The sequence below is a fragment of the Pseudorca crassidens genome, chromosome 8, assembly GCF_039906515.1.
Source record: "Pseudorca crassidens isolate mPseCra1 chromosome 8, mPseCra1.hap1, whole genome shotgun sequence".
NCBI lineage: Eukaryota > Metazoa > Chordata > Mammalia > Artiodactyla > Delphinidae > Pseudorca > Pseudorca crassidens.
This window is the reverse complement of record NC_090303.1, coordinates 62,529,906-62,543,861: the sequence shown is the minus strand read 5'-3', so window position 1 is coordinate 62,543,861 and position 13,956 is coordinate 62,529,906. Positions and strand designations below refer to the sequence as shown.

At 42.5% G+C, this 13,956-nt stretch overlaps 1 protein-coding gene across 8 annotated transcripts in view; it reads left to right on the top strand.

Annotated features, from left to right (window-relative positions):
- Nucleotides 1–13,530, top strand: part of PDE1C (phosphodiesterase 1C) — a 547,523-nt gene extending 533,993 nt beyond the window's left edge. For 6 of the 8 annotated variants that reach the window (XM_067746672.1, XM_067746671.1, XM_067746669.1 and 3 more), the window contains one exon: nt 853–7,218. In XM_067746672.1, coding sequence (XP_067602773.1) covers nt 853–866 — 14 coding nt within the window. In that variant the 3' untranslated portion in view covers nt 867–7,218. Of the gene's footprint in view, nt 1–852; nt 7,219–10,763 lie in introns of those variants that run through there. The other 2 variants (XM_067746678.1, XM_067746679.1) reach the window with 1 other exon arrangement.
- Nucleotides 13,531–13,956: the final 426 nt, after the last annotated feature.

Genomic DNA, 13,956 nt, shown 5'->3' with positions numbered 1-13,956 from the left:
TTTTTTGTGGGGGGAAGGGAAGGGTATATTAGGTACTTAAATTCTACCTTGGTATTTAATCTCTTTAAACAAATTTTTGAACAAATACGCAAAATGTTAAGATCTGCTTAAACTGTATTGAGAGAGTACCTGGGTATTTGTTATATTATTAATTATAGTTTCTGTTTGCTCAAATATTATATATTAAAGAATTTCCTAGTGAAAAATCTGTGACTGTCTTCCGAGACAGTTTTGTTTGTCACATGTGTCAGTCCTGAAGCCACCAGAGACCACTTCATTAAAGAACTGCTTGTGTGGTTTACAAAATTATCAAAGCTTTCTCCTGACACGCCAGCACCAGGAAACTGCTCTGAGGACATCACCTTGATTCCTTGCATGCCCATAGCAAAGTGACTCTTAGATGGTAAAGTAATAGCACCTGCAGACAATTTTTTTCTAGTGCCAACTTCAAGTGTGCCCCATGAGGTTTGTGAACGCAGTCAAGCTCATGGGCGGGCCGTAAATGATGGAGAGCTGAGCCAATGTTGGCTCTCGCTGGAGGAGTGGCCCAGAGCTTCTCTTCCAATCATGACTGCTAACGATGGAGACTAGTCAGTGGCTTCTGAGCAGATGCCCCCAGCGCCTCGGTCACATCACTTTTCCGAAGTGATCGTTAGATGGAAAGGCACAGTACCGTAGTCATTCGCTGATGCAGATACCTGATTGCTCCTGTGTGAGCAGCTTCTGGCTTGCACGGTAGTGTTGGCAATAGATGCAGCTCTGCTTCTAATCTCTGTTGCCTGATGTAGAAAGAGTTGGTGCGTTGAGATGCCAGGTGGCTTGCAATGACATTTTTTGTGTGTCCTGTTCTAGGGGACTACGGATAAAACATCCATTCAGAGGATTCCTCAGAAGAGAACTGACCAGCCCTGAGGCCTGAAGACATTTTAGGAAGCTTATGTTGCTTTTACAAAAACAAAATATTATGTGTATTGTAAGTTACTGAGTGATTAACTTCAAAAATGGTAACTTCTGATCTTCCTAATACAGGTTTTTAATAGTAAATACTTTGGTATGTATTGCACATCTATCAAATATCAGGGGCAATGCTAGGTTCTTCACACGTATTATCTCATTTAATCTTCACAACAACCCTCTAAGGAAGGTACTGTTATCTCCATTTCACAAATTAGGAAACTGAGGCATACTCAGATAAATAGCTTGCCCAAAGTTAGCAGGTGGCAATCCTGTACTCTTTGCTCGAGTTTCATTGTCAGGCGTAAAGACTGATGTCAAACAGTCCACACTGGAACAGCCTTTCTTTCACAGTTGTACTCTGCCTGGGGTAGAGTACAATTATGCAGGTACCGATTTCAGGCACAACTGTGGGGTGTGGAGGGATCCTGCATTGTCTTAATTTTAAGTAAAGATTCCCACGAGTGGTCTCTGCAATTGCCTTCTATCTTGAGTTCAGTTTAAGGGATGCCAGTTGTCATCCTTACTATGGACTAGAGCAAAACACATTTGTTATACGTGATTTAGCACTTCAGAGCTCTAGAACCCTAAAGAAATTTAACTTTACAGGCTTCTTCTGGCAGAGGTCATAGTTGGTGTGAGCACAGGACAGAGCTACTGATTTGGCCTTACACTCCCCATCTTCAGATGCACACGTGGAAAAAGGCACACACTGATGAAAAAAAATCGAACAAAATACTTAGCTTGCGTAATCTCCCAAATATTTTTCTCCTTTGAAAGAGCATGCCTCATGTTCTTTGTGCTTGCCAGGAGAAACAAAATGAAAACAAAGAACTCAATTGAAGATGATCATCTCCTTGAGGGAGGGCTTTCTTATTCTTTTTTATTAATTAAAATAATATTTTTATTAAATTAAACGATTAATCATTAAATCATAAGGTCGCAGGGCATTTAATAGCTAGCAGTTGTTTGAATAAGAAAAGAGCTTATTTTCCAGCCTTACCTAATTGCTCCTGCTCTTTCAGCTGTTTGTCAGAGAGACTTGAAAACTGTGCCTCAGCCTCTCCAGACGATAGTAAGACCTGAGTTGAGGTTATAGCTTTGGTGTAAAACAAAAGTGCTCAGGCCTCAAATTTGAAACTTCAGAGGAAAGGAGCTTGCCGACATTCTTCTTTGAGCAAACACAGGCAACAAATCTAGGTATCAAGGCATTGTGGATGCAAAGGAGAAGTATTAGGTTTTGTAGATTCTAGTCAACTGGTGTGTATTCTAAGTGATTCCCCTCTTCTTTAGTAAATGAGAGATTTATGAAGGTTACTGAGTATGATGCCGAGTAGTTTACTCATTCATTAAATATTTTTCAGCACCAACTGTTATCAGTACTGGGATTAAATTCTGGGGATGCAAATCTGTATAACACCCTGTCCCGTCCTAATGAAGTTTATAGCCAGGATCAGTGATCTGTAGGGTGAAGCATAAGGAAGAGGTATCTCAAAGACCAGGGAATCAGTGGTTCGAGAATGGCTTCCAATGAAGGTGACTCAAAGAATTATTATGGCTCAGCATAGTAAATGCAAAGAGTCTTAAGAATCAAAAGTCATTTGTTTGTCATTTTCCTAATTATGTCAAGATTAGAGTTCAGGGACTGAAACTCCTTCCATCCTGGTTGGGTATCTAAGCCACCCTTCCCATCTGGGGGTTCCAGCTCATGGTTAGGAATAGCCCAAAGTGATTGAATGAGGCTCAGTATTTGTACACGGTATAAATAGTTTAGAATGTGGGATAGATGATTCTGCTTTGCTTAAAATGGCACTGGGTTTCAGCAAAGTGTAGGTAGCTGAATGGAAAAACAAACATATATATATATATATATATATATATATATATATATGTAATTTTTCCCCACAAATGCCCATTTTGGATAATTAGCCTTTTGTGAATCACAGTGGTGTGTTCTCTGCCAAATAGTCACAAATAAATTCATTAAGTTCATCTCTTCGTTGTGTGCTGAGGTCTTTCATGTGGTAAAATCCATTTGTACGGGGAATGACATGACTTTTCTGTACTATAATAAGAAATCCACCAGGGAGGCCACCATTAAAAGGCTCCTTGTGATGACCTTTCATCTCCTGTGCTGTGTAATGATGGTAGCCACATACCAAGCACCTACGACATACTGGCACTCCGCGAGGTTGCAAGGTACCATACCTACATTATCTCAGTTATAGCCCCTTTAAAATCCTCACAACAACCATGCAAAGAAGTTACCATTTTCCCCATTTTACAGAAAAAAACAAAAACAAACCCAAAACCCTGAATCCCAAAACAGATTATCTCCTTAGGATCTCACAGCTGGTAATAGTTTAATCCAGTTCTGTGACACCCCAAACCCACGCTTCTCTCACAATACCACACCACCTCTTCCAAAAGTAGACCTTCGTGGATTTGATTCTTGTCACAGATCTTAGCATGTGGCCAAGGGTTGGCCACTCCTGTGTGCAATGACCAGACCCTGTCAGCTGCCCCAAGCATCCCTCGAAACTTAAGGGGACGTATTCTCAAAACAAACTCGGCACCTAAGCCAGTGGTTCTCAACCTGGCTACGAGTTAGAACCACTGGGCGTTACAAACATACTTGCTTGGGCTTCACCTTAAAATAACAGATTACTTTCAAGACTCTTGGAGGTGGGGCTTAGGAATGCAGTAAATCTGAAGCTTTCCAGGTGATCTGATGGGCATCCAGGGTTGAGAAATGCAGGTGGAAGCAAACAGCTTCAGGTTGGATGAAGGGCAATAAAACTATGTGGTTTATTTTTTTCCCTGTGGCCATGTATTCCTCTGGGGACGTGGAAATGCTGGTCAGGTGATCTTTCCACACTAGGGAGTGGTTTGGTTCAGGCAGTGTCAATTGGCCTTTTTCTGGATAGCTTCTCAGACAGCAAGCTTCCTGTCTCCTGTGCTCTTTGCTCTGTAAGCTTCAGATATGGCACCAGTAGATTAGTTAGTATTCCCATTTTCTTGAGGAAGAGTCCTTGGAGAACCAGAGTCTTTTCCAATGTAGATGCTGGGTTTAAGTATTCTAGTTTTAATATAAACTACACCTTGAAGAGTTTAAGAATAGACCCTCACCTTAGACAGCACTACATCTAATGTGCATGGTTTAAGAGTAATTTTCTGGCTGGGTTCATGTCGCTAGATTGTATTTCTGCAAAAGGAAGGAAGACCTATCAGCATGGCCTTCATGTAACGCTTTCATGTCTTGAGGAGACAAAGCAATTCCCTAGCTGGGAAAGTATTCTGCTGCTGAGTTTTCCTGGCAATTGCAAATCTTCCAGATAATTCCTGAAATGTAGGATCTGCCTCTGAGGAGAGGGATGGAAACTGATACTGGGTGAACGCCTACTACGTGTCAGCGCTGTGCTGGCTGTTTCTAATACGTTGCTTTCTTGTCATTCTCAGGCCTCTGCAGTGAGTGTTACTATCTGTTTTTTTCTTTTTATGGGAAACTGAAATTATGTGTCCCAGTCATATGGGGACAGAGAAAGAACTGAATCTGACTCCCTTCCAAGGATGGGTGAGGGGCGACTACAAATGAGATAATGGATATAAAGACACTGAACTGCACAGAAGACAGGCCATGCTACTGGGCTCCTTAAACAGCAAAGCCCCGGGTTCACAAAAAGTTGTTATACTTCACTTTCATTTTTAAAACTGTTTGCTGGGAAGCCTAGATATTGAACAAGGACCAAGTCTCCTGTTCTGGTGAAACAAATTAACATTTTCCACTTGCCCTTTAAGGAAAAGACCAGCTATGAAAACCAATTCAGCCAAACTGCTAATTTTAAAGGGTGTGTTTCTTCCTTTGGGACTGGGATGAACCCATCTTGATTCCACTCTCTGTGGAGCTGATGTTAGTGAGAGGAGTCTTTTGGCTGATTGCGTGTCCTCCCACGAGCTTATCTTCAGAACGCAGTTAATTCATACCAAATGTGCTAGTGTGGCTGCCTCAATCAGAAACAGGTATAAGTCGGGTTTGGAGTTCCAGATGCTCTGAGAAGTTGTCCCAGGAAGAAGCTAGAAAGAGTCCAGAGAGAAGACAAATCCAGAGGGCGAAACTGATGTCAGGCCGATTCTCTGAAAAGGGCAGAAGGAGTGAGCAACACCCTTTCCACCAGCCCAAGATCGGAGCTGCCAGGGATGGTGGTGCCTGTCCCAGAGTCTTTCCAGAGCTCCCCTTACCCACCAGCAGTTCCCCTGGACATGGTCACTGTCACTACAATAATAATAAAAGTTGCCCTTAACTGAAGGCCTTCTTTATGCCAGTCACTGTGGTTCACATGGTTCACAAGCCCCATCTTGCTGAGTCCTCCCAAGAAGGCCTGTTAAGTGTGTAACATTGTTATTCAGAGGGGAAAAGTGACACTTAGAGAGGGGGGGTGTTTGCCTAAGACTAAATAGCTGGGGGAGGTGAAGGAGGCTTTAAAACCAGGTCTCTCCGACTTCAAAGCACCCACTCTTGCTCTCACGCCTTAGTCAGACACCAGGAACATCGTCTTTGGTCTTACTCGTTGCTTTTCCAAGCGCTCAGTATATTGAGGAAGGATCGCTGACTCTGAGTGTTGCAGATTTCCTCACAATCCTCAGGTGATAGCATCAAAGTTGTTTTTTCCAACAGAAAGAACATTTGTTTCTTCATTTCTCAGAGCTTTTGTCTTCATGTTAGACCCAACAGGAAGAACAAACTATGTGGGTAGGAGAGAAAAAAAAAAAAAAAGCCTAATTTTGAAGACCACAGGTAACTTTAATTGATGCATAAAGGACTCCTCACCAGCCAGGCAGTTCGTTGTGATCAAACTACAGCAAGAGCCCTGGCTAGCTCTTTACAATTTATAGAACACTTGCAGTGTGTGCAAAATATTATCACTGTCGTTCCCTTTGTGAAGATAAGGAGGGGGAAGATTGGCGAGGCTGAAACGGTAGTTTGCAAACACCTGCACAGTGGAATTATCTGAAGGGCTTTAGAAACTCCTGAGGCCTCAGCCCAACCCCACACAGATTCTGCTTTCATGGGTCTGGGGTACCCAGGAGTTTTAAAAGCTCCCCAGGTGGTTCTCATATGCAGTGAGGGGTGAGAACCACCAAGTTAAAAATTTCACCCAAGACCCTGGGGCTCCCCTGACTTGTTTGCTTGTCTCTGGTGCTTAGACCTCTGGAACACCTGTTCCATCCCAAACCCACCTAGGTGAGGGAAGAGACAAAAGCAGCTATTTAAGAGACCTGTTAGCCACGATGTTTATGCAATTCCTTCCTGAGCCATTACCACACAAATTGTATTAAGAAGGAATGATTTGCTTTTGCTTTGGGGGAAGTATGATTATGGCTACTAACAATGGTATTCAAGAATCCCATATATCACAGATATATACTCAAATTATTGATAGTATAAATGAATTACTATTTTAACTTATTATGGTAGTTATTAAAACGTACTCTGAACTTTGGTCCCGGGTTATTTTAAATATGTGAGGTCTGAGGCTAGACCACTTGGATGTGAACCCAGAATCCAGACTTCCTGCAATGCTGGCTGTGTAAACTTTGGCAAGTTACTTAAGCTCAGTTTCGTCACTCAAACTTTGGCAAGTTACTTAAAAGCCTCAGTTTCCTCACTCAGAAAGGGGGTGATCGGGGCTTCCCTGGTGGCACAGTGGTTGAGAGTCCGCCTGCCGATGCAGCGGACATGGGTTCGTGCCCCGGTCCGGGAAGATCCCACAGGCCGTGGAGCGGCTGGGCCCGTGAGCCATGGCCGCTGAGCCTGCGCGTCCGCAGCCTGTGCTCCGCAACGGGAGAGGCCACAACAGTGAGAGGCCCGCGTACCGCAAAAAAAAAAAAAAAAAAGCGGGGGTGATAACAGTGCTTGCCGGTTGAATTGTAGTGAAGATTAAAGGCTAGTTCACATTAAATTCTTAGCATTGTGCCTAGTACACGATGTATGTCAGATATTATCATTATTTTACCATCACGGATCCTGAAATGAAAATCACAGGCTCAGTTCTTGTATCATTTTATCCTCGTGGAACGGATGTTGACACATCAATCCCTTGCAATTCAAAGCTCATGGATGATCTTTGAGCATTTTTATAAGGACTTTGCATCAAATTTCAGACAGATATCAATAGACACTATTTTAGAAATGGAATGTATGGCAGTGGGATTTTGTTCTTCATGTAAAACAACATTTATGAGGCAATAAATGATTGTTTTTTATCTTGTTAGTGTATGTGTTGTGTTGTGTGTGTGTAAATGCAGTTAGAAAATATCTACATGTGGAAATGTTTTTTCCAAAGGTCATGTTATGGCATTATCTTTGAAAAAGAAGAAAACACATGCAGAACACTTTTGTTTTTTTTTTTAAAGGTGCCAATATTAGAATTTATTCAGAAGCTAAGAGTAAATCAAGTTTCTGCCTTTGGAGGCAGTCCTCTACAGCAGAGATTCAGAAAATTTCCCAGTTGCTGCTGCTGTGCAGTGGCCCTGCAAGATCACACTGAAGCCGTGGAGGATTGAAGACACAGATTTGGGTTCTAATGCAGATCATGGTTTACTGCACGGGAATTAGGGTGCACGTAGATTAGACGAGCACTAGTGACCATTCCTTCTGCCTGCTGTCAGTGCAAACAACAGGGCACACCGAATTAATAAGATACAACATGTTATGACATGAGAACGACAGTGATAATGAATTAAACCAGTCCTTCCGAAAGTGTGACATGCTCCTGATAAAGGGGGCGCCTTGGCCTAATCAAAATTAGAAAAACACATGCTGTTGGCTGTTCTTAGGGATTCATGATACATGTCGCCATCCTTTAGGTCTCTGAGAAGTCCTGCCATGGACATACTAGTTTAACTTTAACACAGTTACATTTGATATATGAATAAATCGCAGTCTATTTTCTGAAGAAGAATAAGTCTATGCATTATTTTCCTATGGGAAAAAAAAGTCGCCACCAAGCAAAGTGGCCTCAGAGAGAGAGAATAAAAAGTTGGTGATGGCAGACGAAAGGGCGAAAGTCAGAGACACCTTTGGGAGAAATTGCGTTTATGAAAAAGATAAGATTGAAACAAATGAGGATTAAAACTCCTAAAAGAGCGCTAATGTCTATGAAAAACAAACATTGTAATTGTATAATAAAGGATGATGATGTGTCAGTTTTTGTCTTGAACTTTTCTTTTCCTAAGCACATTTGAAAGTAATATAGAGAATGACTTTCCCAAGTTCAGGCTCTGTGCAGAGAAACGTGTCTTTGTCAAATCTTCATTAGCCAATGAGATCGTTTTCTCCAAGTAAATTGCTCTAGGAGACAAGAGCAGACTTTGTGAACGTGTCTCCAAGAGGAAAAGGGTCCAACTTGTTGATAAGCATATGAAGGGGAGGGGATTCTGTTCCCAATTTGGTTCTTCTCTGCTTGGGGCGGGGAGGGGCTTGGGTTGAGGGAGCAGAAGAGGATTGTAACACTACTGCCTGGGTTCAGCTGTGGGAGGTACCCAGTCATCGAAAGGGAAAGTGCCAGATCTCCTTCCAGAAATATCTCAGGAATCGCCAAAAGACAAAGGAAAGGATCCTTAAGTGGCCACAGCACCACCCCGGAAGAAAGGTCCTCATTAAATTCAAAACCGTGCCCTCATCCCAGGTGCCGCTGTTTTGCCCTGTCATCATTTCATGTTCCCCTGTAGAGGGGAAAGGCAGTCAATGCGTACAAACAGCACTGTGTGAATTTTTATTTTTTCCCACATTTTGAGTGAGGGTGACAGCAAGCATATAAGTATTTCCACAATCTCGGTGGGGAGCCGATCTCTATCAGCGGATTCAACTCTATTTGCAGCGACTCCAGTGGCAAGGAGAGCTTTCGTTCTGATGATCAGAATTCTAGCAAACGGTAAATGTTTCTTCATGCTGAGAAGTGGGAAATTCAATAATACTTTGGCTGGGTTCATGCTGAGTAGTGAAAATAGAATGAATATGGAGAGGGACTGTGACTTAAAGAGCAGTAAATCAGCTAGCCCAGAAGTGTGGGGACCATCAGCTTTTAATTTGAAGCCCTCGCCTGTTTCTACTCCATTCTCCAGGGTAACGGGACTGTTTTTATATATGTTCCTAGAGTGTTTTGTGCTGCAATCCCTTGTTTACCCCAAGAAACAGAATTAAACATTCTGAGATTTTTTTTTAATCTGCATATACATTATTATGGCACTATAGGACCATTTGCTGAAAATCTTAACTTATGTGTTAGCCTAACTCCAAAGACAAAGTAGGTGTGGGTAGTGTCGAGCTTGTAGTAATAGCATTACTTATTATGATTGAACACTTTTTCTTCTGTAAGCAAGTCACAGGTTTCAGAGGGGGTTACTGGAATGGAAGCCCCATGAGGGTAGAGGTTTCTGCCTGTTTTGTTCATTGTTGTATCAGCAGGACACACAGTTAAGTGCTTTAACAAGTCGGTGAATGAATATTGATCTCTAGGCTGCGAACAGTATACTCAGCTGTGAGTGCTCTGAAAGGTCTCGGACTAAAGTGCAGAGTAAACTCAGTTTTCCTGACTTTCCATTATGTATAGTTTTGTAGAATAGCTTTGATACTTGATTCTATGGAAGAAATTTTTAGTAGTATGTTTCTTTTTAAAAAGTTACATCACTAAAACTTGATCATCATAGAAAAAATAGGAAGTGTAAACAATTAAAAAGAAATAAAATTGCCATGTTTATACTACTCAGAGATAATCACGGCTATGGTTTAAATGTATGTTCTCCCAGATTTTCCTATGCACACGGTTATATGTTTTTATAATATTAAGATTAGATGTGTATATGCTTTTTTTCATTCAGCAGTACTACATCCTAATAGGTGTGTAGTATATATCACTGTTGTTTTAATTTTCAGTTCCCGAGTGACAAAAATTGTTGAGCATCTTTGCCTATGCTTTTTGGCCATATGTATATCTTCTTTGGCAAGGAGTCTGTTCAGATCTTTGCATATATTTAAATTGGGTTGTTTGTTTCCTTTTGTTGAATTTTAAGAGTTCTTTCCGTATTTTGGGTACAAGACCTTTATACATGTGCTTTGCAAGTATTTTCTCAATGATGTGCTTCTTATTAGCACTCCGGGATTGTGTGCCACTTTGCAACCCTAAAAGCTTACATACAGTGCTAAGTGCTGATTAATGAGATGGCTGTGCTCACCTGTGTTTGCTTTGTTATTTCCCAAAGTGACGTCACTGCTCCCTCTCACTTCCTTAACCCCATCCATTCATTGTCAAAGAACATTTGTATTCTGGGGTCATCATTGTCTATCTGTAGGAATTTTTTTTTCCTAGGCATTTGTCTTTATTTATTTTTGTTTGGTTTTTTTTTGCGGTACACGGGCCTCTCACTGTTGTGGCCTCTCCCGCTGCGGAGCACAGGCTCCGGATGCGCAGGCTCAGCGGCCATGGCTCACGGGCCCAGCCGCTCCGCGGCATGTGGGATCTTCCCAGATCGGGGCACAAACCCACGTCCCCTGCATCGGCAGGCGGACTCTCAACCACTGTGCCACCAGGGAAGCCCTATCTTTATTTATTTTAAGTGAATGACCAAAGTGATGATGTGCTTATTCATCTATTTGCAATAAGATTTCTAGTGAGAGTTCAACCCTGTTTGTTTCCTGGTTTTAAAGAAAACAAACAGGTCTGGGGGCCAGGAAGTCACCCCCAGGATTTAGGAGCACTGTGTAGTTGGTGAGACTAACGGTTGTCTGTCTTCCTTTGCATGGCCTGCAGTCACCAAGCCTCCTCTGCGTCATTTTAAACACCCTGCTTATGCATCTAGCGCCTACGCACCTTCGGTCCCAAAGAAAAGTGATGAGCATCCTGCAAGGTACAAGATGCTGGATCAGAGGATCAAAATGAAAAAGATTCAGAACATCTCACATAACTGGAACAGAAAATAAATCAAGGGGAAGAGGGAGTGAGGGAGAGGCCCACCCATCTGCCTCTGGGCACTAACCAGCCACAGTGGGATATGTCTCCAGAATGAAGCCTTCAGGGCTGGTGCTATCATTGTTGACTCCACCGAGGCACGGTGAAGCCTATACGTGAGTTTCCCCTTTGCTGTTCTGTTATAGAGCCATCAGTCACAGGATTTGGAAGTCCATGCAGCCTCTAGCAGCAAACCAGTAAGAGGCTTGTCTCATGCGGCTTTTATTGGTATAGATCTTTCAAAGTCTAAATTGGACCCAAGTTAAAATGATGCTACCCATTCAGAAAAAAATGAAATTCTTCCCATTGACACTTTTTTCATCCCTGGAAATTGACTTGCCCCGATGAGAATATCGGTTTAATAATAATCATTATATTTAAGAAATGCACTTCTAAAAACATCTTTTCCAATTTTTAATACAAATATTTACAATTCAAGTAAACATGGAACTTTCAAAGTCATTGCATTCCCAACAAAAGTTGTACTTCTTTTTTTTTTTTTTTTTTTTTGCGGTACGCGGGTCTCTCACTGTTGTGGCCTCTCCCATTGCGGAGCACAGGCTCCGGACACGCAGGATCAGCGGCCATGGCCCACAGGCCCAGCTGCTCCACAACATGTGGGATCTTCCCGGACCGGGGCACGAACCTGTGTCCCCTGCATCAGCAGGCGGACTCTCAACCACTGCACCACCACGGAAGTCCAGAAGTTGTACTTCTGAATGGAACTATCTCAGAGGGAAAGGAGAACTGATGAATTGTGTTCATATGTACTTTTGAACTTAGGCTTCATAAAGCAGATCCAAGTTAAAAATAAAGACCGTTGTCTTCGGTTCTCATTGTATGCCTCATGCCTGATAGCCTTGCTGTACCTTTAAGAACATGAGAGTTTACAGGAGATGGATTTTGGATCTGCTTTTCTCCCATCTTTCCTCTTCACTCACGGTAGACAATGCCAGAAGTCAATGGGTTGCCTGTACCTCAGGGACTCCTGGTTTGAGATTCACCCAGGAAATGTCCATTTAGTCTTATGGTCCTGGTTCAAGAGAGTATAAAATGCTGAAGCTAATTTGAATTCCGTATTGGCAGATTTTTCTCCGTAAGTTTGGAGGTGACTGTAAGTTAAATTTCAGGTCATCTTCCCAACAGACCACATATCTGAGTCCCTTTGGGAGCCCAATTGCTCTCACAGCTGTTGGCGGGATAGAGGTCTATAACTTACCTCTCTTCATGGTGGCATTTTTTAGCCTTTCTGTATCTCTCCCTAAAGTTTTTACTTTGGGACTAAATTCACAGAAATGGTAAGAAAAATCTCAAGGTCAGAAATAGCTTTTGATCCCTTCAGAAATGGTCTGGTGCGATGGCAAACTTCAGGTTTGTTGTCTGTCAGGTCTGATCTCCGGGCCTGTTCTGTCTATAACTAGTTGCAGGTCCTCAGTCTAAATGGCATAACCTTTAAAAGGCTCAGTTTGCTTGACTAGAAAATGGCCTTCATGATCCCCACTCTTGCCTTTTGCGATGAAGATTAGGGATAACATAGGTTTTGTTTGCTATGGCTGAGCCTGGAGAGTCATAGGTACACAGCAGAGGTAGCCGTGAGCACCCCACTGCTGGGAAAACTCTCTGGGATGCCCCTCAAAGAGGGGACTGTACCCTGAGCCACAGCCTTTGGGGTCTGATTGTAAAGCGCGTAGCATCTTCTCTTCTTATTCTCCACATTCATTTCCGATAAACCACAGTTTTGCAAGTTGAGTCTGCACCAGAGTTCAGTGCCCATCAGGCTATTGAGCAATTTATTTATAATGTGCTTTACAACGGTAGTTCAGGGAAATTTAATTGCTATACAGAAAGGAAAATCACTGTGACTTTTCATTAAGGAAGCAATTAATTCTTACCTCCCTGCTTGGTGCCTGAGCAAGAGGACCCTTCTGCAGGCTGATAGAGTCTAATCCACCTGAATTAGGTTAACTCGACAGGTAATTTCTACCTGTTTGTATACAGATGCCTTAGTGCTTGCTGCATAGTCATTTGGCCACACAGTGAGACTGTCCATGGGGTAGTGGCCTCCAGTGGATCAACCCACAAATGATGGTCCTCACCTGTCCCTCAGTATATTCAGTCTTAGGTATTGAGATTGTAGCTGTGCTTTCTTTTCTTTTCTTTTTTTTTTTTTGCGGTATGCGGGCCTCTCACTGCTGTGGCCTCTCCCATTGCGGAGCACAGGCTCCGGACGCGCAGGCTCAGCGGCCATGGCTCACGGGCCCAGCCGCTCCGCGGCATGTGGGATCTTCCCGGACCGGGGCACGAACCTGTGTCCCCTGCATCGGCAGGCGGACTCTCAACCACTGTGCCACCAGGGAAGCCCAGCTGTGCTTTCTTGACTGTGCTCCTTGGTATTGGAAGCCATGATCCTGAGGAAGAAAGTTGACTCCTTCTGTATTCTTTTATCCCAAGCTGTTACTCTTCAGCCTTTGCTAATCTTTTAATTGAGCAAATGTACAAGTATTGAAATTCTGCATTGCTTGTAAAATGCCTACCATGATTTTTTGCATGATGGGTTGTATGGACAGGCCAGATTATATTCTTATAGCAAATGAAGTGATGCTTTTAAAGAACTTTCTGGTATGTGAGTCATCTTTATCTTCTGCAGAATTCTGGGACTCATAGGAAAAGAGTTAGATTTCCCTTATGCTTGGCACTGTTCAGTCCTGAATATCTTGTCAAGATGAATAGGCTAACTTACCCTTTTCAGCTTGCTTCCTGATTGTATAGGCGAAAGATTTTTTTTAAAAAAAAAAAAACCTCCTCCTCCCTACACCACAAACCCAATAAGTTAATTTGTTGAGTAATAATAGCAGCTAGTCCATAGGTAAACATCTGTGTTAGCAACTCAGTTTATATCATTTCAGACGAAGGTGTATAGCTTAGTCTGAAATCTCAGTGGATTCAGAAAAAGGAATATATGTTTGAAGATGAAAGTGCCACTATACTTTTCTTT